The sequence below is a fragment of the Pan troglodytes genome, chromosome 9 (genome assembly GCF_028858775.2).
Source record: "Pan troglodytes isolate AG18354 chromosome 9, NHGRI_mPanTro3-v2.0_pri, whole genome shotgun sequence".
Lineage (NCBI taxonomy): Eukaryota > Metazoa > Chordata > Mammalia > Primates > Hominidae > Pan > Pan troglodytes.
In genome coordinates this window covers 127,559,454-127,584,412 of record NC_072407.2, presented here as the reverse complement: position 1 = coordinate 127,584,412, position 24,959 = coordinate 127,559,454, and the positions used below count along the sequence as shown (strand labels likewise).

Below are 24,959 nucleotides of genomic sequence, written 5' to 3'. Positions count from 1 at the left end.
GAAAAACTGAAAGAAGAGTATAATAAATAACCATATACTCTTCATTGGCCTTATCTACCAGATATGTGTGTGTTTATTTGCCTTTATGTAGTTGTTTGCCCTTTATTTTTTTAAATTTTAAGCTGAATGAAAATATCACTTCACTTCAACTTTGCTTTGACACTTGTTCTCCTTTGAACAAGGGCATTCTCCTACAAACCACAGTATTATCACACCCAAGAAATCTGACGCTGATACAAAAACATTACCTAATTAATATACAGTCCATATTCAAATTTCCCCAATTGTTCCAATAATGTCTGTTATAGTTTTTTTCAAATACATGATCTAGTGAAAGATCATGCATTGCACTTGCACTTAGTTATCAGGCCTCTTTAGTCTCCTTCAGTATAAAACAGCTCCCCTATTTGTCTTTCATTGACATTAACATTTTTTTTGAAAAGCCTTAAAGACAGTTTAGAATACCAATGTTATAACTATGCTCTAATAATATAAACAATAAAAATTGACGGGTGCAATCAAGGGAGATGGGAGAAAGTGTGGGATTGCTAATGTATTCGTCTTTCATAGTAGGCAGTCAACTGTTATTGTCTACAGTTTAAGTATACATAGTTTTTACGAAGATAATGATTCCAGCTCCCTATTATTTTTAATAACAATAAAAAGGTCTTTTAAGAAATATTATTTCTTAGCCCAGGCACAGTGGCTAAAAATTAAAAATTAAAAAATAAACAAAACTTAAAACAAAAAAATGTATTATTTCTTAAGGTAAAGATCATTTTACTTAGTTTCTTTTTCAAATTAACTAATTACTTTGTATTTTTATGTTTGTTTGGTTTGAGACAGTCTCACTCTGTTGGCCACGCAGGAGTGCACTGGCAGGATCTCGGCTCACTGCAACTTCTGACTTCCAGGTTCAAGCAATTCTGGTGCCTCAGCCTCCCGAGAAGCTGGGATTACAGCCATGCACCACCAGGCCGGCTAATTTTTGTGCTTTTAGTAGAGACAGGGTTTTACCATGTTGGCCAGGCTGGTCTCCAACTCCTGACCTCAGGTGATCCGCACACCCAAGCCTCCCAAAAAGCTGGGATTACAGGTGTGAGCCACAGCCTATATTTAAAAAATATACTAATGATAGCTTTTACTCAAATATTTAAATTCTTCTTCAGGAAAAGGTATAATGAAAATCAATGAAACACACCTGATTCATACAACTTTTCTTCCATTGATAGCCCAACTTCTCACAAGTCTCTTTCAGGCATTGATAAGATTTGTCTGCATCCAATTTGGTAAAGAATCGTGTCATTCTTTTGACCAACCGCTGCCAGGGGTTCTACATGTCAAACAGAAGACAAATGAATAGATCCATTAGGACTAAAGACAGTAATATCATAGCTATTTAGTCAGACTTAAAATTATTTTGCATGAAGGCCTCCCTCCTCTCTTTCTTCCTTGACCAAAAAAAAATACATGTGATTTAAAAGTTATATATCTAAGATTTACACATTAAAAAAGGACTTTAAGACAATAAAAAATAAAGAGCTGCCATTACTTTTAAAAAATTAAATTCCCTCACCTGTGAGGATCCTGGGGTGCCAAGTAACTGACTATTCAAAAGCATATGATCAGGACATGTGGGCTGGGAAAAGCTGATCCCTTGTACCAATTTATCAATGTATGAGGGGCTGGTATCCCATAAGGAAAGACCTGTGCGGGGTTCTGGCTGAGAACTGGAGTACTTCACATTTTCTTCACTGAGGCATTAAGACAGAAAGAAACATACATTTAATAAAATAAAATCTATCAGGCCTTTCTTATATCACACAAAAGTTCTCAAGCTTACAGTATTATGTTAATGTCGATTATTATGAAAAAACACATACAAGTATTATTCTTCATGGGGAATACTACAATCAAAAACTACTCAATCTTTATCAGTCTTACCTAGAAGCACTGTTTACTGGAGAGAAGTCCAAATTGGATTGAATGTGCTTAGAAAATCCACTGGGAGACTCTGACACACCACCTGAAGTGACTCGGGGCCTTTTTGCCCCTAAAAAAGAAAACAAATACAAATGCTTTCAAGTCTTCTATGCAAGTATGTTTTTAAATTAACCCAACTGGCAACCTGAAGAAGTAAAACTATGTCTAAATCTATTTATTTAACACAAAATTTTTGTAAGATATAAAACAAAGTCTTCCTATATATTTTTTAAAAAATATGGCCAAGTTATAAAATTACTAAAACTCATTTGTCAAATTAGGTATTTTACAATACCTAAGTATGATCTGTAGACATGTTCAAAGTGTGGAGTATGCTCAGACCACAATCTTTTTTTTTTCTTTTTTTGAGACGTAGTCTCGCTCTGTCACCCAGGCTGGAGTGCAGTGGCGCGATCTTGGCTCACTACAAGCTCTGTCTCCGGGGTTCACGCCATTCTCCTGCCTCAGCCTCCTGAGTAGCTGGGACTACAGGCGCCTGCCACCACGCCCAGCTAATTTTTTTTTTTTTTCGTATTTTTAGGAGAGACGGGGTTTCACCATGTTAGCCAGGATGGTGTTGATCTCCTGACCTCGTGATCCGCCTGCCTCAGCCTCCCAAAGTGCTGGGATTACAGGCGTGAGCCACCGCGCCCGGCCCAGGCCACAATCTTAATGGCATCTTTTATGGGTAACAGAACAATGTTCTATGAAGACGACAGACCTGGCTAAAGGACTAGAACTTTTTAAAATAAAAAATAATTTATGATAATAGCAATAAACATTATGAATCTGCTATAGCCAACATTCTTTGATTCCTTGGAAAAGCTTTATAAAGAAGAATATTATATGGAAAATGACACCACTGTAAATTTATGGTTACAATCCCTAGCCAAACCTCAATATTGCCAGATAATATTTGTTTCTCTAGTTTCCTTTCCTTTTCTCCACAAGGATCATTTCAAAACTACACTTTTCTGTAATTCCCAAGACTACCATCCAGTACCTATACTACCACCTCCCATTTCAGAGAGAAAATAAAGCCATTAGACAGAAACTACATCAACTTATCCCTACCAAAGCTAAGTTATTTGTATTATTATACATCTTTTCATCCCTTCCATTCTCCTATCGAATGTTCATCTCTCTACTTGTGCTCTGGAGCCCATACCCTTCTACCTCCTTAGGGATCTTGATCCTCTGTTATTTATTTCCTTTCTCTTAGACTGTCAGCCTCTTCCTCTCTACGGGATCCATACCCAAACCACTTAAACATGCTTAAGTTTTTTTTTAAACCTGCTTTTTATTTATTAATCCACTCATTCAAATATTTTATTAGGTCTACTCTGTGCCAGGCATTATTCTAGGTATCAGGTATTCAGCAGTGAGCAAAATAGAAAAAAAACTCTTGACCTCTTAAATCCTACGTTCTACTGGGGAGAGACAAAATAACATAAAATAAATACAAATACAGTTAAAAATCAGTAAGCTAAATGGTGGTAAGTACAATGAAGGAAAATAAAATGAAGAAATGTGTTGGATTGCGTATGTCCACAAGACAGTAAAAATTTAAAAAATTTAAGAAATGTGTTAGAGGGAAGAGGATACCATTTTAAATAGCATGGCCAGGAAAGGCTTATTGGAAAGACGACACTGAAGTCAATATCCAAAGAAAGTGAGAGAATAAGACATGCAAATAAGTCCCATGGGAAAAAGCATTTTCAGGCATAGGAACAGTCACTACAAAAACAGTGAGGGAGAAGTGTGCCTAGAGCACTTGGAGAACAATAAGAAGACAACAGTATGACCAAGGGGGAGCAAAGCAGAACTGAGGTTGGAGAGGTAATGTAAGGAACAAAATTGTGTAAGAACTCACAGGTCATGAACTGATTTTAGCTTACACTACAGGTGAGAACTAAAGCATTGGAGAATTTGGGTAGAATAGTGATATATTCTAATTCACTTTTAAATCAGAACATTTTGGAAAGATATCACGGTAATTTGGAATGATAGGGTAGCAGTAGAGGTAAAAAAAAGGTAATCAGATTCTAAGATTTTTTTAAAGATAGAGGTTAACAGAATTAGCTGGTGTACTGGATGTGAAGTAAAAGAGAATGAGAAAAATGAAGGATGATTCCAAAGTTTCTGATCTGCATAATAAGAATAATGCAGTTGCCATTAACCAACATGGGAAAGACTTTGAAAAGGAACGGGTTTGAAAGGAAAAGATCAGTAACTCAGTTTGGAATTCATCAAGTGTGAGATGCCTCTTAACATTAAAGTGAAATTTCAGAAGGCAGTTAAGACATGTAAGTTTGCAATTCAGAGGAAAGGTCTAGGTTGATATAAATGTGACTATCAACATATAGTTTTATTTAGAGCCATGAAACCAAGTAATATCACTAATGGAGTGAGTGTGGAGAAGAAAACAAAGGAGATCCATAGATTCAGCCCTGGAGAACTCCAATAGTAGGAGGCTGAGCAGATGAAAAAAAACCATCAAAAGAGACTGAAAAGAGCGACCAGTGAGAAGGACGAAAATCAGAAGAGTGTAATGCCTGGAAGCCAAATGAAGAAAGTGTTTAAAGGAGGAGGGCATGATCAACTGTATAAAATACTGATGAGATAAAACAAGAGGTCTGAGAACTGACTACCCCCCCTTATCCATGGAGGGATATGTTCAAGTGGATGCCTGAAAGTACAAATGGTACCAAACCCTATATATGTTCTTTGGATCTAATAACCAAAACAGCTACTAAGTGAGTTACAAGCAGGTAGCACATGGAACGTGAATACACCGGAAAAAGGAATGATTCACATCCCAAGTGAGATGAAGTAGGACAGCACAAGATTTTATTATGCTACTCAGAACAGCATACAATTTAAAACCTATGGCAGGGCATTGTGGCTTATGCCTATAATCCCAGTACTTTGGGAGGCCGGGGTGGGTGGATTGCTTAAGCCCAGGAGTTTGAGAACAGCTGGGATTACAGGCGTGAACCACCACACCTGGCTAATTTTTGTATTTTTGGTAGAAAAGCATAGGCAACATGGCGAAGCCTCATCTCTACCAAAAATACAAAAATTAGCCAGGCATAGTGGCTCACACCTGTAGTCCCAGCTACTCGGGAAGCTGAGATGGGAGGATCATTTAAGCTCAGGAGGTAGAGGTTTCAGTAAGTCGAGACCACGCCACTGCACTCCAGTCTGGGCGACAGAGCAAGATCCCGTCTCAAATTAAATAAATAAATAAAACCCATGAATTTTTTTTTTTTTTTTTTTTTTTGAGACGGAGTCTCGCTGTCTCCCAGGCTGGAGTGCAGTGGCGCGATCTCGGCTCACTGCAAGCTCCGCCCCCTGGGGTTCACGCCATTCTCTTGCCTCAGCCTCCCGAGTAGCTGGGACTACAGGCGACCGCCACCTCGCCCGGCTAATTTTTTGTATTTTTAGTAGAGACGGGGTTTCACCATGTTAGCCAGGATGGTCTCGATCTCCTGACCTCATGATCTGCCCGCCTCGGCCTCCCAAAGTGCTGGGATTACAGGCGTGAGCCACCGCGCCCGGCCAAAACCCATGAATTGATGAATTGTTTACTTCTGGTACTTTCCATTTAATCTTTTCAGACCTCGGTTGACCACAGTGGACTATTACATTGAACTTGGCAACACGTTCCAAAAATCACTGTGACTTTTGGCAACAAAACAGATGAAATTGAAAACTAGTTTTGAGGTGTTAGAAATGAGAAGCAATTTTAGGAATGTTCAATTGTGAAGAAGATGGAATGGTAGGGAAAAGTGGAGTTAAGAGAAATTTTATTACCATTATGATTTGATTTTAAAATGGGAGAAAAAGCATGTAGATATGCTGATGAGAAAGATCCGGTAGAGAAGGAAAAATTAATAATGTAGGAGAGAGAGAAAAATTGCTAGACAAAGTCCTTGAGTGGGTAAGAGAAAGACCTGGCTTACATCCAGAGCAATTTATCTACAGCAATACAGGATGAAAGAGAATACATGAGCATAGAGGCAGTTAGTATGGAGGAGATGGTGGTGGGAGCTTGCCTAAGTTCTCTTGTGGCTTTCATTTCCCAGTGACACAGGAAGCAAAGTGAACAACTGAGAGTGAGGATGGAGAGGAAGATAATAAAAGTTAAGGGACCAGACACAGTGGCTCACACCTATAAACCCAGCACTTTGGGAGGCTGAGGCAGGGGGATCACTTGAGGCTAGGAGTTTGAGACCAGCCTGGCCAGCATGGCAAAACCTCTACTAAAAATATAAAAATTAGCCAGGTGTGGTGGTTCACACCTGTAATCCCAGCTACTCGGGTGGCTAAGGCATGAGAATCGAATTGCTTGAACCTGAGAGGCAGAGGTTGAAGTGAGCCGAGATGGCGCCACTGCACTCCAGCCTAGATGAGTGCAAGACCCTGTCTCAAAAAAAAAAAAAAAAGGAGAAAAGTATTATAAAAACGTGATTTAGGAGAACAGGACAGAGAAAGATGTGGGGAAACGAAGGCCAAATGCCAGGAAGCATTAAGGGCCCACTTGAGATTAGTAATCCTGAATTTAAAGTGAACATTTTTGGGTATTTTTCTCCTGCTGCAATCTGTTGTGCAGGTACAAGTGTGCAGTACGTAGAAAACTATAGATTAAACCCAGAAACTACTTACTGGGTTTTACCCACTAAGTGTGATGAAGAGAGAAGGGGACAAGGAATTTGAAGATGATGAACACAAAGCAGTCATTTATAATGACTAACCTCAAGATTTAAGAGAGGTAAAGATGAAATCAAGGACCCAGAGAGGGAGCAGGTAAGAGACTGAAGAGATAGAATTAATTAATTGCAAGTCCAGATACAAAGGACTGTTTAAGTTAGAATATTAAGGGAGGAAGTCAGAAAAAATTATACTGGTGATTAGTGCAGCGTGTTCAAAGACAACATCACTATAGGAGAGAGGGTCAAGAAACAGTGAAGTCAGGATATCAGGAGGATGATCCAAATAAATATTTAAATCACCAAGAATCATGACGAAAATAACATCAAGAGTCATTTTGGAGACTGTGATAGTACGGCAGAAATTTTAATTTGGGGTTCAAAAGTTAGAGGGGAGAGACATACAGGAAGATGGGAGAAAGTGACAATGTAGAATAAGGAGGATACCTGTACCACGTCCAGATCAAAGGACATGAGGGTATGGGAAAGAAAACACCTACCGCTTCAGAGGAAGCAGTGTCCTCAGGGGAGAATTGGACTTTAAGTTAGAACAAGGAGGAAGAAACATGCAGAGAGGTATTAAAGAAGAGTGAATGTTTAAACGTTAATTCTTTTCTATCCATGAGGACGGAGTTAAACATTAATAACTCTCTGAATGTTTTTCATTCATCATCTCTAGTCATTGTCCTCTCTCCTTCCATTCACAGCCTAACAGTCCTATCAATACTAGTTCTTAAATTTCTTTGGAATCATCTCATTTCTCCAATACCATTGCCCTAACCTATTCCAAGCCACCAGCCTCCCACTTCTAGACAACTAGCAGAAAAACCTACAGCACCCTGAATCTTTCCCTATTCATAAAAAACAATGGAAAAAAAATAAGGAAGTCAGAGAAATATTTTTAAACCAAAGATATGACTATGTCATATTCTTGCTTAAAATCTCTCAAAGGTCTCCCCAGTGGTCTTAAGTTAAAGCCCAAAATCCTTAACATGGCTTACAAGGTCTTCTTCCACAAATTGGCCACTAGCAACCTCTCTGGCCTCATCTCAAACCTTTCTTCCTCTCCCACTTCCCTGTTCACTCACTCAACAAATATTTCATGAGTGCCTATGGTGCACCATATACTGTGCTAAAGCACTGATGATACAATGATGAACACAACAGACACGGCTTGTGCCATACTGATCTTTCAAGTTTCTCAAAAGCATCAGACTTTCTAAAATCTAAGATTTTTCAAATACTGCTCCCCCTGTTCAGAATCAAATCTGCCACTTACTTTGCCTGCCTAGCTTCCCTTTAATCTTCAAATCTTAGATTTAATGTAATTTCTTCAGGAAGAAAAGTCTTCCCTGTCCCTTAGACTTGGTCAAACACTTAGCTATAGTACCCTGACTTTCCCCTTTATAATTATTAATAAACAAAATTATTTCTGTATTTTTTTCTACTGGACATTATAATCTCCATGAGGACAGAGATCATAGCTATCATGTGTTGTTGACTTGTGATAATAAATTTGCAATTACCTTTTCTTCCACAGAAAAACAAACAAACTTGTAGTTTAAGGACATTACCTTTCTTGAGGGGTTTGTTGTACCATCTATCTTTTTTGATGTCTGGAATGGTAATTCTTGCTGATGGATTCTCAACTAAGATTTTATGCAGCAGAGCTAAAAACAAACATTAAGACAACATTCATGAAAGAGTCATGTTAGAGAAGCCTATGGCCTGCAGTAAGAAACACATTTTCTGTTAGCCTACTTATGTCTAAATATTATTTCTGGGGAAGAGAAAGAATTAAAGCTACTAAATTACTGCTTTAATTTCATGCAGTTTTTCTCTGCTGCTGTCTGTATCTTGGAGTAGTCTTCCCTGATCTGATTCTCAACTGTTTGCAACTGAGAACAAGAGCCAGATGGAAATGTTTCTCCTCATGTGACAAGATTAACAAAAAGATACAGAAACCCCTCTTATCCATTTTCAATACCGAATTTCATTACTTCAATGTCATGTTCTCACGTGACCTCCTTATTCACACAGTTTTATAATGAACATTTACTTACCAATAACTTTTTAAGAGACAGTAATCTAACTAACCATCCTAAGGTATCTTGATTTTCTTGAGAAAACATTCATGTATCTTCCTATGTGAAAATTATTTCCTAATGGACCAAAGATTTAAATGTAAAAATGAAGCCATAAAAACACTAAATGAAAACATAGGGAACTTTTAAATAGTAGAGGTAGAAGACCTTTCCAAAGAAATTATAGTCAGGGACCACAAAGGACAAGATAATAGATTTGAATGTCAATATAGCAAAACAAAATGAAAATAAATGATAAATTGTGAAAAGTATTTGTAACAAGTGCAAAGGTCAATGTGTTATCAAGGAAAAAAAAAAAGCTTCAAAGTGGTAAGAAAAACAATATCCTTGACAAAAATGAGCAAAATAGACAAAAAACTAATACATACATAAAGGGTATACAACTTCATTAGTATTAAATTTAAAATAAAAATGAAAAACTATGATTTAAAGTTTTTTTTCTTAATGTAAATTGATGAGACTGTGATGAAATGGTTCGAACTTTCGGGAAGCAATTTGAAAAGATAAGCCATAATAATAAAAACTACATCCTTGATCCTGCAATTTTGCTTCTGGGGATTTCAATGAACAATTTAAGGGTATGTGTCATGATTAAGTTACACAGATACTTATATCTCTTTTGTATCTGTGAAAATTTAGAAAAATCTCCAACAAAGTGATTAAAAGAGTAAAGTAAGGCATATCTACATGGCAGAATATTATCACAGCCTTTAAAACAATGATGTAGACCTACAATTATAGTCATGGAAGAATGTTCGCTGCGCACTAAAACCAAAAACAGTTACAAAATATTATTAGTGTGATCTCATTTTGTATAAAAACACATATAAATAATATACATATATTCATTTTACATACTTATGGGCCACATTAATGATGTTTCAGTCAGGAATGGACCACACGTATAACAGACAGTCCCATTAGATTATAATACTGTATTTTTACTATACTTTTTCTATATTTAGATACACGAATACCATTATGTTACAATTCCTTACAGTGCTCAGTATAGTAACATGCTGTACAGGTTTGCAGCCTGAGATCAATAGGGTATACCAAATAGCCTAGATTTATAGTAAGCTATACTATCCAGATTTATGTAAATATACTCTATGATGTTCACACAATGATGAAACCACCTAATGAAACATTTGTTAGAGTGCATCCCTATAATTAAGCAACAAACGAGTGTATTTGCAACAAAGTATAGCACATATGAAAACTTTAAGTAAAAAGCCATCTAAGAGCACAGATTCAAGTTGCTCTGAATATACACTCCCTAGAATATTTTAAAAAATCTACTGCAGAGTTCTGGGACTAAAGAGTTATTTTTTCCTTAATTTTTACTTATAGTTACTATTTTATCTACAACGATCATGAATTATTTGTAAGTTTAAAACAAAAAAAAAGTAAGAAAAAATTCAAATAGCACAAGACTTCATATCCAAGAAATCGGTACTCTTTCACTCAAGATAATTCAGTTACCTAGAGGAGCAGAATCGATTTTTTTCCAAGGGTTGAGGTATGTTTTTTTTTCTTTCCAGTCAGAATATTCCTGACAGCTGTCACTGGGTTGGTCCCATGGCAATTCTAAAAACAAAGCAAGTCCCAGTTTTTTTTAAATGTTCTTATTATAAAGATTTCAAGGAAAAATAATAATATAAATCCATGAAAACTTTCCTTTGAATTAATTCAATATGGTTTTCACACTAAGAATCCCAACTTGGAAACTTTAGAGGCACTTCAAAGATAGATGAATCAGGACAGGCATGGCAGCTCACGCCTGTAATCACAGCACTTTGGGAGGCTGAGGCAGAAGGACTGCTTGAGCCCAGGAGTTCAAGACCAGCCTGGGCAACATAGTGAGACCCCATCTCTACAAAAAATAAATAAAATTAGCTGGGCGTGATGGTGTGCATCTGTAGTCCTGGTTCCTCAGGAGGCTAAAGTGAGAGGATCACTTGAACCCAAGAGGTCAAGGCTGCAGTGAGCCAAGATCACACTGCTGCACTGCAGCCTGGGCGACAGAGCAAGACTTTGTCTCAAAAAAACAAAACAAAACAAAAAACAGATGAATCATTTCTTGTCCTAGTCTTGTTTTCACAAATGTTTACATGATTCACAGGAGAGATAAGTGTTGTGATATTTAATAACTATGCATGCCTTATCTTAAAAAATCTTTGGGATTATAAATAAGTTACTATTTGCAATGTGCTAAATATTTGTATCCCCCTCAAAAGTCATGTTGATATCCTAACTCATAATGCAATGGCATTCGGAGGTGGGGCCTTTGAGACGTAATTAGGTCCTGGTGATGGGACCACTCAAAAAATGGTATTAGTGCTCTTATTAAGAGCTTATTAATGTCTAATAAGGGCTTGTGTGCCCGGACAATATTGTATCTTTATAGGGCACTAATTATATAATCCCAGCACTTTGGGAGGCTTAGGTAGGCAGATTACTTGAGCCCAGGAGTTTAAGACCAGCCTACGTAACATGGAGAGACCGTCTGTGAAAAAAAACCCACAAAAAATTAGCCAGGTGTGGTGGTGCATGCCTGTAGACCCAGATACTGAGGGGACTGAGGCAGGAGGATCGCTTGAGCCTGGGAGCTCAAGGCTGCAGTGAGCCTTGAATTGTGCCACTGCACTCCAGCCTGGGCAATAGAATGAGACCCTGTCTCAAAAAAAACCACAAAAACCAGACACAATATCTCACAACATCTGGTCATTTAACAAAAAACCCAAAAAACAGCACTTTGGGAGGCTGAGGTTGGGGGATCACTTGAGGTCAGGAGTTTGAGACCAGTCTGGCCAACATGGTGAAACCCTGTCTCTACTCAAAATACAAAAATTAGCCAGGTGTGATGATGCATGCCTGTAATCCCAGCTACTTGGGAGCCTGGGACAGAATTGCTAGAACTTGGGAGGCAGAGGTTGCAGTGAGCTGAGATCACATCACTGCACTCCAGTGTGGGTGACAGAGCAAGACTCTGGTCTAAAAAAAAAAAAAAAAAACCACAATAGAGCTTGCTTCTGCTCTCTTGGCTGTCCACCATGAGAGAGCACAGCAAGACAGCCATCTGCAAATCAGGAAGAGGGCCCTCACTGAAACATGACCAGGTTGGCACCCCTAATCTCATATTTTCAGCCTCCAGAACTGTGAGAAATAAATTTGCTGTTTATGAGCTATGCAGTCTATGATACTTTGTTACAGCAGTTACCAAACCGATCAAGACACTATTAAAATACTACTATAGAAGCTGGGTACCATGGCTCATGTCTTTACTTTAATCCTAACAGTTTGGAGACCAAGACAGAAGGCTTGCTTGAGACCAGGTGTTTAAGACCAGCCTGGACAACACAGCAAGATCCCATCTCTACAATGAATTTTTAAAACTTAGCCAGATGTCTTGTGGCAGGCACCACTGGTCCTAGCTACTTGGAAGAGTGAGGCCAGAGGATTGCTTGAGCCTAGAAGTTTGAGGCTGCAGTGAGCTATAATAGCTCACTGTACTCCAGTCTGGCCAAGAGTGAGACCCTGTCTCTTAAAAAAGAAAACAAAAACTATTATATAAACATGAATTCCTTGGTTTATTTCATTTATTTCAGCATAACTAATCTCACTTTTTATAGGAGTTTTACCATGATTAAATAGCTCTTACCTCCAGCGAGCATTGCAGTAAGTACTATTCCACAGGACCAAACATCAACTGGTTCTGCATGAAATTCTCTTCTCTTCAGAAGTTCTGGAGCAACATATGGTAAAGTACCACACATCTTGTTCAACAAACGCTCACGATTATTATACCGAAATACTGTTGCCAAGCCAAAGTCTGAGATTTTTAGGTTATCTAAACCAAAAGAAAAAAAGATGGCACTGAATAAAAATGTTTTGCAAATAGATACACTTACAGGAATTAAGTTTTATTGAAAAAAAATCACTGGTGTTACTTAAGGTTTGTAGAACTTCTCTTAAAATAAGCAAAATAGACAAAAAGAAATTTAAAAAATAAAATAAATCATCATCTATGCTAAAAGTAGAAAAAGGCCTCGCCTCTTCTATTAACTTAAAAGAAGTATTATCAACACACAGAACAGTCTGGACCAGATTAAAGAAAGAGGCTGGAGTCAGAAGGGGCTGCCCTTCTGGAAAAGAGCACTCTAAACCTGAGCTGAAAGTAAAGCAAGGCCCCTCATCAGGTAGGGTGGAGGGCAGGAAGGAAACATCAGTAATATGTTAGGCACAACTTTCTCAGCAGCAAACAAACCCAGTTGGCAGAAGAAAATATGTGAAGACACACCAAAATTCAACAAACCACAGTAATTTTTTTCTTCAAAGTAGAGAGTCTGAGAAAAAGAGGACAAACTCTGTACAAAAAAAAAAAAAAAAAAATCAGAAGACCCAACTTCCACCCTAACTTCCCATCTTCAACACACAAAAACTGCAGGCAGGACTTAACTTATGTTTAGTGAATATCTACTGTAACTTAGTGACAAACACTATGCCAGCCAATGCAGGTAACAGATAAATTAGTGAAGACTGACAATAGAAAACTGTTATGAAGGTTATAAAAATATAGAGCACTATAGGATCTTAGAGCAAAGGAATGTAACCCAGTCTTAAGAGTTAGAAAAGGCCCTCTATTATCAGAGGGCAATTTGGCAAAACATACTAAACTGTGAAACATTCACTCTTTGAACTAGCAATTCCCACTTCTATATCCATAGAAATAATCCCACAAATTCATAAACATAAGAATATTCATAGCAATATTATTTGTAAATAAATGTCCAAATTTGTACAATGGAAAATGTGGAGGTAGGTTTTGAAAACAATCAACAAGGTATATCTATACATACTAACATGAAATAGTGCGTAAGTGGGACAAAAAGGCTAATGGCATAAAAAATATTACAGCATAAAAAATATTACAGCATGACGCAATTTTTATATTGGCCTTTTACACAAATTGATAAAAGTCATCACTGTCCTATTTTATAAGTTAGAAACAACTTAAATGTCTCAAAATAGGGGACTGATTTCTTTAAAAATCAAGTACATTCACACAATATGTAAACCAATGAAATGTTTACCTCTATCTGACTTAGGAGGTAGCTACTGTGATTATCCTTTTTTTTTTTTTTTGAGAAAGTGTCTCACTCTGCTGCCCAGACTAGAGTGTAGTGATGTGATCACAGCTTACTGCAGCCTTGACCTCCTAGGCTGAAGTGATCAATTCTCCTGCTTCAGCCTTCCAAGTAGCTGGGACTCCAGGTGTGCACCACCATGTCTAGCTAATTTTTTTTTTTAATTTTTCATAAAGACACGGTCTATGTTGTCTAGGCTGGTCTCAAACTTCTAGTATCACTCAATCTTCCCATCTCAGCCTCCCAAAGTGTTGGGATTACAGGCATGAGCTACTGTACCCAGTAGATTCTTTTCAATAGTTAAATATGACACTATTGGACAAACCACTGAGATTGAGTTTCAAATTACTTATGAGTAGTAATCACTTAAAATACTAATGGATAACTATAGTATTCCTTGGACTTTGTTATGTCTGCAACATAATACTCAGCTATGTTAGAGAACTGCACATAATAAAATTTAAATGTAGGAATGTGTTTAGCTCTTAGAAAAACAAAGGAAGAATATATTTGTGATGAAATAAACAGGAGGACATTAAATACTGGTAACATTTCTTTTTTTAAAAGACTCCTAAATATTAAATAGAAACAAAGAATTATATCTTGTATATTAATACAAGATATAAAGAATAACAATGTAATAAACACCCACTCACTTTAGAAAAACAATGCTCTATTTCCTTTGAAATCTTTCAATACTTCCTTAAATACATTCCCTCCCCTACTTTCTTAGACCATTCTGAATTTGGTTTTATTATACCCTTGCTTTTCTGCGTGTTTTTTTCTCCATGTTTACATACTTGAATATACTAGGTTTTACATATTTTTGAACTTTGTATAAACAGAATCAGACCATATGAATTCTTTTGCAACTGTCTCTTTTTGCTCTACATCATTATATACCTGAAATTCATCCATGTCACTGCTTGTGACATGCTTGTGTCACTGCTTGTGACATGGCTTGAAAAGCCATGCATTTCATAATTTATTGTTGACAGACATTTGGGTTAGTTTTCTGCTATATTAAAAACATCACCACTGTGAGCATTCTTATATACGAATAATGTTGTATTTTTAAACCAGGTGGGTTGATATACATATATTTACATTTCATTATAATATCATACATAAGAATTTTTGTGTACCTGAATTTTTAAAGTTTTAAATAAAAATAAAGATTTTTATGTCATATAAACTCAGTTTAAAGGGGTAAAAAGCAAAATCCATATGCACATAAGAAAAAAGCATGTATAGGCTGGGTGCAGCGGCTCACACCTATAATCCCAGCACCACTCTGGGAGGCCAAGGGAGGCAGATCACTTGAGGCCAGGAGCTTGAGACCAGCCTGGCCAATATGACAAAACCTCATCTCTACTAAAAATATAAAAATGAGCCAGGTGTGGTGACTCAGGCTTGTAATCCCAGGTACTCAGGGGCCTAAGGCACAAGAATCACCTGAACCAGGGAGGTAGAGGTTACAGTGAGCCGAGATCATGTCACTACACTCCAGCCTGGGCAACACAGCAAGACTCTGTTTCAAAAAAAAAAAAAAAAAAAAGCCGACCATTTGTGAAGCACTATTCTAATACTAAGAATAAAGCATTAAACCAGACAAAAACTACTGCCTCATACAGCTGACATTTCTTTTTTGATTCTGACCCTGTAAGCTTAAAGCTTTCGCTATCCATCCTTCTCAATTTGATGACATTCAGAAAATATAACTAAATTTCTTACATATTTATCCACGTCATACATAAAAAAAGAGTGAACAGGACAAGACTAAGGTCCAGGGTATTCCACAGGAACTTCCCTTTATTAATCCATTAAAGGCTTATTTTAAACTATTCTTGGCCAGGCATGGTGGCTCACGTCTATAATCCCAACACTCTGGGAGGCTAAGGCTGGTAAACTGCTTGAGTCCAGGAGTTCAAGACTAGCCTGAGCAACACAGGAAGACTCCACCTCTTCAAAAAATCAAAAATTAGCCAGGCATGGTGGCATCTGCCTGTGGTTGGTCCTAGCTACTCGGGAAGCTGAGATGGTAGGATTGCTTGAGCCTAGGAGGTCAAGGCTGCAGTGAACTGTGATAATACAGTGCACCCCAGACTGGACAACAGAGTGAGAGCCTGTATCAAAAAAAAAAAAAAAAAAATTATTCTTATACATATAGTGAGCTGGGCTTGCACCTAGGTCAGATTTCTCTACCTGATCCGCACTTGTATTGCAAAATGAGACTTGTGATTTTCAAATATACGAAGTCTCCAAAATTTCCTTGATTTTTCAGATCTTGTCTTGAAATTCCAGTAATGCAAAAAGACTTGATTTTGCCTTGTATGGCTATATTAAAATAATTAGGTAATTAAAATAATTTAGGTAATTATTTTATTTTATTTTAGGTAGTGATAAAACGCTAAACTTACCCCTTTCATCCAACAGAAGATTTTCTGGTTTAATATCCCTGTGAGTTATTCCAATACCATGCAGATAAACCTAAGAGGGATGCAGAGAGAAACACACTAGAATTTGGTAATGTAATGTATTCACTCTAATTTTAAGTAAAAGGGAAATAGACAACTATACCTACCACCCCTGCCATGAGTTGATGGAAGAATCTCTGAGCATCTGGTTCAGGCATGCCTATGTCTGGCTCTAAAACAAATATGAAAGTAAGTTTATTGACTAAATATAATCAGGTAGCAACCGCATAGCTTCTTAATTTGAAGCTTAGACATTTACGAACGTGCTTAGGCAAACAGAAGCAAATGCCAACAAAAGATTCAGGAGTCCACTAACACATATGGGGCTTAACTCACATTTACCTCTGTTAGGTGGCAAAAGGAGTCATCACAGAAAAATTATAAAGAGAAAACCAATATCCAAATCAAGAATGCAAGCCATGACTTGAAAGCCTCTGCTTCCTCTTATACTAACCCTGATTTATTTAGTAACCTTGAAATTCCCCCCAATTCTTTTATCAGTTCTTTTATCAGTTATCTTTTTATATTTTGATCTCTCTCATTAACTCCATTTCTTTTACCCTCAACTCTCTCCTGAGTCACACTGGAGATCCTAATACCTCTTTATCAGTTTTTAACTGATAAACTTATTTAATACAATAGCTTTAAATTATAAATTTAAATTATAAATTTAGATCCAGATTTTATGTACTTCTCAGTGTTCTGAAATATCAATCCATTGATTCTACAAAGAATGTTTAAGTATTAATAGCAAACATAGAATTTACTTAATTACAAAAAGCAATCCTAGAAAATTCTCAATTATTTCATGTAAACCAAGAGGAAACAGCATGCTATTTTAGATCTGTAAATGTATAAAATGTATACAATGATTTCATGTAACTAGAATGTCTACAAAGAAAAAATTGTGTAGGCAATACATTGCATTTAGGATACACTGCATTTATGATGTACCATAAAACTTGTTTGTCACTCTTAAATTCTGTAAGACACCAATCTTAAATCAAAATCACTTATATAACTTGGGAAAGAAGTTTTCTTTCATTGACTCTATATATGCTTTTATGTTATTAACACCAGGTGGAAAAATTTTTTTAAGATAATTTATTCCAATTTCACAGTTGCATGAGCAATTTTGAAAGGACAACGACCAAATAGCATGCCCAAGATTTAAAAAACAAATTTACAAACTTGTTTAAAATAATTATCTTAAATTTCTTCCATACCTATTCTGTCAAAAAGCTCTCCTCCACTACAGTACTCCAGAAATAAATATTGGATATTGCCTTCTCTCCTGTGACCATAGAATTTTACTACATTTTCATGATTTAGCATTTTATTGATACAGATCTCTTTCTTAATATTTTCTGGACAGTCTACGGCACGCTTCATATCTACAATCTTCACTGCGACTGCTTCTTCAGTTACTCTATTCACAGCAAGTTGAACTCTAAAAAGGAAAAGAGTTTTAACATTACAGAATTCCATTTCTTCTAAAACTTCCAAAGATTAAACATGACTCATCCAAAACGATTTTACCTCTATTACTTTTTCCACAAAGGAGAAACCAAGGAAGTGGTTTCTGCTATGTTCTCAACACACACTACTCCTTTCTAAAATGTGAAATACAATAGCTAACCCTCCAAAGACGTCACTATGCTGTCACACAAGTCATTTAATAAACGCTTCATAAAATAGATTGAGATAATTCTAAGCCACATCACATATATACATGTTCTACTCATATACTTTTAAGAGCATTAATCCCATACTATATGTGCTTGTGTAACTGACTGTCCTAAGCTCCTATGGGGTAGATGCGATTATTGCCACCCTAAAGGTAGTGAAGGAGAGGTACACAATGACATTAAGAAGCTTGCCTAAGATCACAAACAATGACCAGTATGTGATAGAGCAAGGATCTGAAACCAGGCAGGCAATCTCCAGAGTCTGCTCATTTGCTCATTAACCGCAATGCTTAAACCCTGAGAAGCAATTTGTGGGCATGGAAACAATAACTTCGTGTCCCTTCCAGCTCTCTACAAAGAAAACTTTTTTTTTTAAAGGGAAGTAAAAATTTTTAATCCTAGCAAAAGGCTGTGTAACTTCAGTTGCCAAAACCCTTGGATCTCAAACATCTACTTTCTAAATCACCAGAGTGTGAGACTCCAAAACAATGAATATGCACTCAGAAAACGAAGGCAAGCTTAAAAGAACTCACTCTCCATAGGCACCTTCTCCCAGGGTTTGCACCAAGTCCCAGTCTTCCACAAAGGGCACTGCCATGACTCCACCGAGCACCTCGGCTGTAAAAGGCAGGAATCCAGAAAAGATGGAGAGTGTAAGATCACCAGTGAAGCCACTGCGCCCCGCCTCTCCCCAGGATTCCCCACGAAAATTAACAGCTCTTGCCTTCCCCTTCTATCTCATCCACATTTATCCAAGTCTTTCAACCACGAACAACTATTCTAAACCTGACCATTTTGTCGTGTAAATCACAATCGCCACTCCCACGCACACCGAAGGTTGAAATTCTGCCCTCCTCAGGCCTCAGAGGAAATTAATTGTTGTTATGAAGAGGTGGGAGACAAATGCTTTCCGGCGAACGACTGGGGAAGGAGGAGGGAGAGGTGGGGGTCTGGGGAAGAGAGGAAGGGGATATAGGGAGCGGAATGGGGCAGAAGACGCCTGCGGCAGCGCCTCCTCCCAATTGCTCAATTCCAATTCCCATCCCCATCCACAGCCCCACCCGTCCCAAAGGCCGGGGCGGGGCCAAACTGCCCCCAGAGGCGAAAGGAAGGGCTGGGACTCTTCCTTGGGGTTCTTAGCTAGCAGCGGGTTAGTCCCTCCTGCCCCCGCCCCCACAACGGGAACCTCCTGGTACCATTCCTCCACCCTCCGAAACCGCCCCTCCGCAGGAGTCTCTCCAATCCCCTGCGCTAGTCAATGCTAACTTTCTCCCACCATGCCCTCCCTCACTAATCTAGACCCCGAACTCCTTCTTTAGAAACCTTCCCTACTCTACCGGCCGCCCTTCCTCACCGGACTGTCCTTTGCCCACCACTGCAGGAATCCAAATGCAGCGCTTTTCCCGCCAAAACTTGAGGGCGTCACGCTGCCGCAAACTCGCGCACCCGCGCCGTAAAGCAAGACAGCGCGCGTTCCCGTGTCCTGCCCCTCTGAATGTCGGCGGCTCCAAAAGACTGACGCGGAGATGTTGCCGCTCCCGCCCAGGGCTGCTTTGCAGTCGGGGAGAGATCCTGGCTGAAGAGATTTAAGGACGGCGGACGGCGGACCGCATCGGCGCGAATTGAGCTCTGGGCCCAAATATGAAGTGGCATCCGGTGTGAGGCTCGACTGGGCGGTGCTCGAGCGCTGCTGGGCGAAGCCCAGGCCTCCAAGCCTCAGGGGCGCGCGGCGGACCGCGCTGCGCTTCCAGGCGGGTCTGCGGGCTTCGCTTCTGGCCGCTCTGGGCCTGAAAGGCTGCACCGCCACCTGCGTGAGGCCACCGGACAGGACTGTGAGGATCACAGTCGGTGAAGCAGAGTGCTTTGTAAACCTCAGAGTGCGGTACCCGTGGTGCTGGAGCCGAGAAACCAGCAGCAGCTGCTGAGAGCCGACTGTGAAGAAATGAGAGGAACTCCGTGTTGGGAGCGAGAGGCTTCGAAAGGACTGGCCACGCCGTCAAGTGTGTGTGGCGGGGCAAGTTTCCCGGAGAAAGCGAGCAGTTTATGGTGGAGCTTGAAGTCAGGATAACCAGTTTTGCCTTTTTTCTGTGAACCAGCTCCAAAACAATGCTTTACTTCAGCCCAGTCTTTTTGCAGGAAGACCATCTGCTTAGCTTAGTTCTACAAACTTTTTCATTTTTAATGTGCAAAAAACAGGCGGGGAGAGCCAAAATAAATCTTACAATGCAAATTTAAAAGCTGCGTACGTCATTTAAGTGGAAAAGTAAATTCTGAGGAAAGAGACTCAAGAACAAAATAGGAAAAATGGAAATAAGTATTCTCTGACAGTAAACTAGACTGGAACTCAGGGATAGGCAGGATCATCTCCATTACATTCTCCAGCACTGGCCGGGCGCAGTGGCTCCTGCCTGTAATTCCAGCACTTTGGGAAGGCGAGGCAGGAGAATGGCTTGAGGCCAGGAGTTCAGGACCAGCCTGGGGAACATAGGGAGACCCCATCTCTACAAATAAAAAAATTTAGGAATTAGTCGGGCTTGGTGGTGTGGCCCTGTAGCCCTAGCTACTTGGGAGGCCTAAGCAGAACAATCGTTTGAGTCCAGGAGTTAGAGGTTAGTGAGCACTACTGCACTCCAGCCTGGGCAACAGCATGATTCCGTAGGAAAAAAACATACGTTTTTTATATGTATATATTTTATATATATAAAAATATATATTTTCTTAGTCCTTAAGACTGGGCCGCATACAAACACTAAGCATAACTGGCTATTATAATAGTAAAGTGAAACAAGTATAAAATGTTACTCAAGGCCGGGGCCTGGTGGCTCACGCCTGTAATCTCAACACTTTGGGAAGCTGAGGCGGATGGATCACCTGAGGTCAGCAGTTCAAGACCAGCCTGGCCAACATGGTGAAACCCCCGTCTCTACTAAAAATACAAAAATTAGCCGGGCACGATGGCGAGTGCCTGTAATCCCAGCTACCCAGGAGGCAGAGGCTGCAGTGAGCAGAGATTGTGCCACTGCACTCCAGCCTGGGCAACAGAGCAAGACTCCGTCTCAAAAACAAACAACCAACAACAAAAACACACATTTCTTTTAAAGAAGCAAAGTCAGGAACAAAAATCAAGGAAAAAACTCTTAAAATGCTTATGTGTATAGTTTTGAATCATGACATCACAGATTAGGCTTCATGTAACCTTTTTACAGTTTGTTGTTTTTGGAGACAGGGTGTGTTGCTCTGTCACCCAGGCTGGAGTGCAATTGGGCAGTCTTAGCTCACTGCAGCCTGGAACTCCTGAGCTCAAGTGATCCTCCTACCTCAGCATCCCAAGTCGCTGGGATTACAGAAGCAAGCCACAGGGCCTGGTATAAAAATAAAAGCAAGTTTTTATATCATTTATCCCATTTTCTGTTGTTTCCTCACTGTGTGCTGAAAACAAAGAATACGAAGAGGAAGACCTGCAAATTTCCTGTGTGTCTGATGGAGTCTTTTTAGCCTGAAAAAAAAATAAGACATACAGACTCCAGCAGAATACCAGTTAAAGACAGAATACATGGAAATAGCCTCTATTCTCTTCTGAAAGCCCACTAAAATATTTTAATAGTAAAGGATACCAATATTTAAAAGAACCCATAAGAACAGAGTATGAGACACATTTTGGAAAGCAGAAAGCCTTTAGATGAAAGGTAATGAAGATGAATCCCAAAGCTAGCAATGGAAAGCAGAATTAACATCACAGAACTCTGAAAAAGCTCAAGTTGAACTGGTGACACCAGGTAACTGAAGGTGGAGGTAAAAATGGGGCTAAAAGGGGTAGGTTTAAAGGCTACATAAAAAACAAATAGATCCCTGTATCCCTTCCCTTTCTATGTAACCAAGGAACTGTCCCTCCCCAAAGCTGGTACGAGATTTAAGAGGGTAAATGCACAGTATGTGAACTGGAGACCATTAGGCACAGTTAAAAGCTTGGGCACCTTATTGAAAATGGAGGGATTAAGTTTAAGTTTTATCCACTGAAGGTTGAGCCTGTTAAAACTTCTTTCCCTACTCTACTCCCAGAAAGCTGACTGCCTGGCTTACATCCTTAAGAGAATATGCAAGCCTTCTCAAGGGAATCTTACCTATGCAAAAGATAAAAATCTAAAAATCAGTATCACGGATTTCCCAATGTAACAGCCCAGCCAGATCACAGTAGATTGAAACCCACATTATTAATCCCCATCTACACCCCCTACAAACAGATCTTTCAATCAGCTTTTTTGGGTCCCACTCTTTTTTTTTTTTTTGAGACAGAGTCTTGCTCTGTCTCCCAGGTTGGAGTGCAGTGGCATGATGTCTGCTCACTGCAACCTCCGCCTCCTGGGTTCAAGCAATTCTCATGCCTCAGCCTCCCCAGTAGCTGAGATTACAGGGTGTGTACCCCACACCCAGCTAATTTTTGTATTTTTAGTAGAGACAGAATTTTCCCACGTTGCCAGGCCGGTCTCGAACTCCTGGCCTCAAGTGATCTGCCTGCCTCGGCCTCCCAAAGTGCTGGGATTACAGGCATGATCCACTGCGCCCTGCCTAGGGTCCCAGTCTTAAAGAGGAGCAGACTAGCAAGAATTTGAGAAAGTCTTTAATATGAAAGACATCAAAACAAAGGAATAGTCAAACAACAACAAAAATCCAACCCCTCTGAGCATTAAAAATATAGAAGAAAAAAAGAAAGCTATTTTAAATAGATAGATTAGAAAACGAAGCTGAGGAAATCTCTGAGAAGGAAGAAAAGTAAACAGAAGAGTAAATATAAGACTATTAGGAGATAAATTCAGGAAGTCCACCATCCAAATAACTATTTTTCAGAAAGAAAAAGAGGGTTGGGATTTCTATCCTCTTTCCTCTCTTAATATCTTGCATATATAATGCCAGAATATTTTCCAGAACTGAGGAACTTGACTTTCCATACATAAAATTCCAAACTGCTCAGCACAATAGGTGACCCGCTAAAGACACAACATTGGGAAAATTTCAAAACATTATAAAGAGAAGATCCTAAGAGGTCTGGGTTGAAGGTGAGAAGGAATAGATACATAAAAAAAAAAAAAAATTGGAATAGCATTACATTTCTCAACATATGGAAGATAGAAAACAATGGGTCAATGCCTTCCTAGTCCTAAGGAAAAACCATTCGCAATCTAGAATTCTGTACCCAGTCAACCTATCAATGGGAGTATGACAAGAGACATGAAAAGTTCTCAAGAAATTTATCTCTCACACACATTTTCTCATAAAGGCACTTAAAGGCGATAAATCAAGAAAGAAGTCAGGAGATTAACACACAATGTGACAATGAAAAGATACATCAACCCAAGAGGTGTGCAGCAAACCTTGAGAGTAAACCAATCCAAATGGAACATAAAGACTTTATGTAAGAAAATGCCTCATGTGTCTGAACATATTAAAAGTTGACAAAAATGAAGAATTGGGGGACAAATTAGTGATAAGTACAAAAAAGAAATGAAAAAACTCCCTTAAATTATGCAGGTGGGCTGGGTGCAGTGGCTCATTTCTGTAATCCCAGCACTTTGGGAGGCCGAGGCGGGCAGATCACCTGACGTCGGGAGTTCGAGACCAGCCTGACCAACATGGAGAAACCCTGTCTCTACTAAAAATACAAAATTAGCTGGGCGTGGTGGCACATGCCTGTAATCCCACCTACTCGGGAGGCCGTGGCAGGAGAATCGCTTGAACCCGGGAGGCAGAGGTTGTGGTGAGTGAAGATTGCACCACTGCACTCCAGCCTGAGCAACAAAAGCGAAACTCCGTCTCAAAAAAAAAAAAAAAAGTTATGCAGGAAAAGTAGTAATAGTAAATAAACTACATGGCCTAGTTGTGAATAGCCATAAGGCAAAATACAGATCTAACCTAAATTTTAACTATAATAGAACTAAATCAAATAATAAATAGAATCATGATAATAGAAAAATAACTATTAGAACTATAGGCTGGGTGCAATGGCTCACACCCGTACTCCCAGCACCTTTGGGAGGCCAAGGCAGGCAGATCACCTAAGGCCAGGAGTTTTAGACCAGCCTGGCCAACATGGCAAAACCCCATCTCTACTAAAAGTACAAAAATGACCTGGGTGTGGTGGCACACGCCTATAATCCCAGCTACTCGGGAGGCTGAGGAAGGAAAATTGCTTGAAACTGGGAGGCGGAGGCTGCAGTGAGCCAAGATCATGCCACTGCACTCCAGTCTGGGCGATAGGGAGCGAGACTCCATCTCAAAAAAACAAAAACAAAAACAAAAAACTGTAATAGATAGCATGAATATGTCTGTCTACAGAAGTAATGGGATGGTGAAAAAGCTAACTCTACAGTTTCCTTACCACAGATTCTACACTTGATGCCTAAAATTGAAATACCAAACATAGAAAAATAAAGCAATTATTTATGGCATTGAAAGTAAGTAATGTGAGAATCAGAGTTTAAAGTGGTTGCCACTAGGGAGTAGAAAACAGCATGACTGCCTTTTAGAATTGAGTTTTTGTTTCATTTTTTTTAAGACAATGTCTCACTCTGTCTCCCAGGCTGGAGTGCACATGATCTTGGCTCACTGCAACCTCCACCTCCCAGGCTCAAGGAATCTTCCCACCTCAGCCTTCCACGTAGCTGGGACTACAGGCATGTGCCACCATGCCCAGCTAGTTTTTGTATTTTTTGTAGAGATGGGATTTTGCCATGTTGCCCAGGCTGGTCTTGAACTCCTGGGCTCAAGTGATCCGCATGCTTCAGCCTCCCAAAGTGCTGGGATTACAGGCATGAGCCACTGCACCTGGCCTAGATTTGAGTTTTTTATG

At 39.2% G+C, this 24,959-nt stretch overlaps 1 protein-coding gene across 18 annotated transcripts in view; it reads right to left on the bottom strand.

Annotated features, from left to right (window-relative positions):
* CHEK1 (checkpoint kinase 1) overlaps nucleotides 1–20,616 on the bottom strand; it is a 50,990-nt gene extending 30,374 nt beyond the window's left edge. For 3 of the 18 annotated variants that reach the window (XM_063783492.1, XM_063783491.1, XM_063783490.1), the window contains exons 1-11: nucleotides 19,470–20,353; nucleotides 18,649–18,733; nucleotides 17,654–17,877; nucleotides 16,535–16,599; nucleotides 16,371–16,440; nucleotides 12,465–12,653; nucleotides 10,286–10,390; nucleotides 8,270–8,365; nucleotides 1,945–2,053; nucleotides 1,577–1,754; nucleotides 1,202–1,333 (exon numbers count right to left, since the gene is read on the bottom strand). In XM_063783492.1, coding sequence (XP_063639562.1) covers nucleotides 1,202–1,333; nucleotides 1,577–1,754; nucleotides 1,945–2,053; nucleotides 8,270–8,365; nucleotides 10,286–10,390; nucleotides 12,465–12,653; nucleotides 16,371–16,440; nucleotides 16,535–16,599; nucleotides 17,654–17,877; nucleotides 18,649–18,713 — 1,233 coding nt within the window. In that variant the 5' untranslated portion in view covers nucleotides 18,714–18,733; nucleotides 19,470–20,353. Of the gene's footprint in view, nucleotides 1–1,201; nucleotides 1,334–1,576; nucleotides 1,755–1,944; nucleotides 2,054–8,269; nucleotides 8,366–10,285; nucleotides 10,391–12,464; nucleotides 12,654–16,370; nucleotides 16,441–16,534; nucleotides 16,600–17,653; nucleotides 17,878–18,648; nucleotides 18,734–18,839 lie in introns of all 18 variants that reach the window. The other 15 variants (XM_063783495.1, XM_063783493.1, XM_001146525.8 and 12 more) reach the window with 14 other exon arrangements.
* Between the last annotated feature and the right edge of the window lie 4,343 nt (nucleotides 20,617–24,959).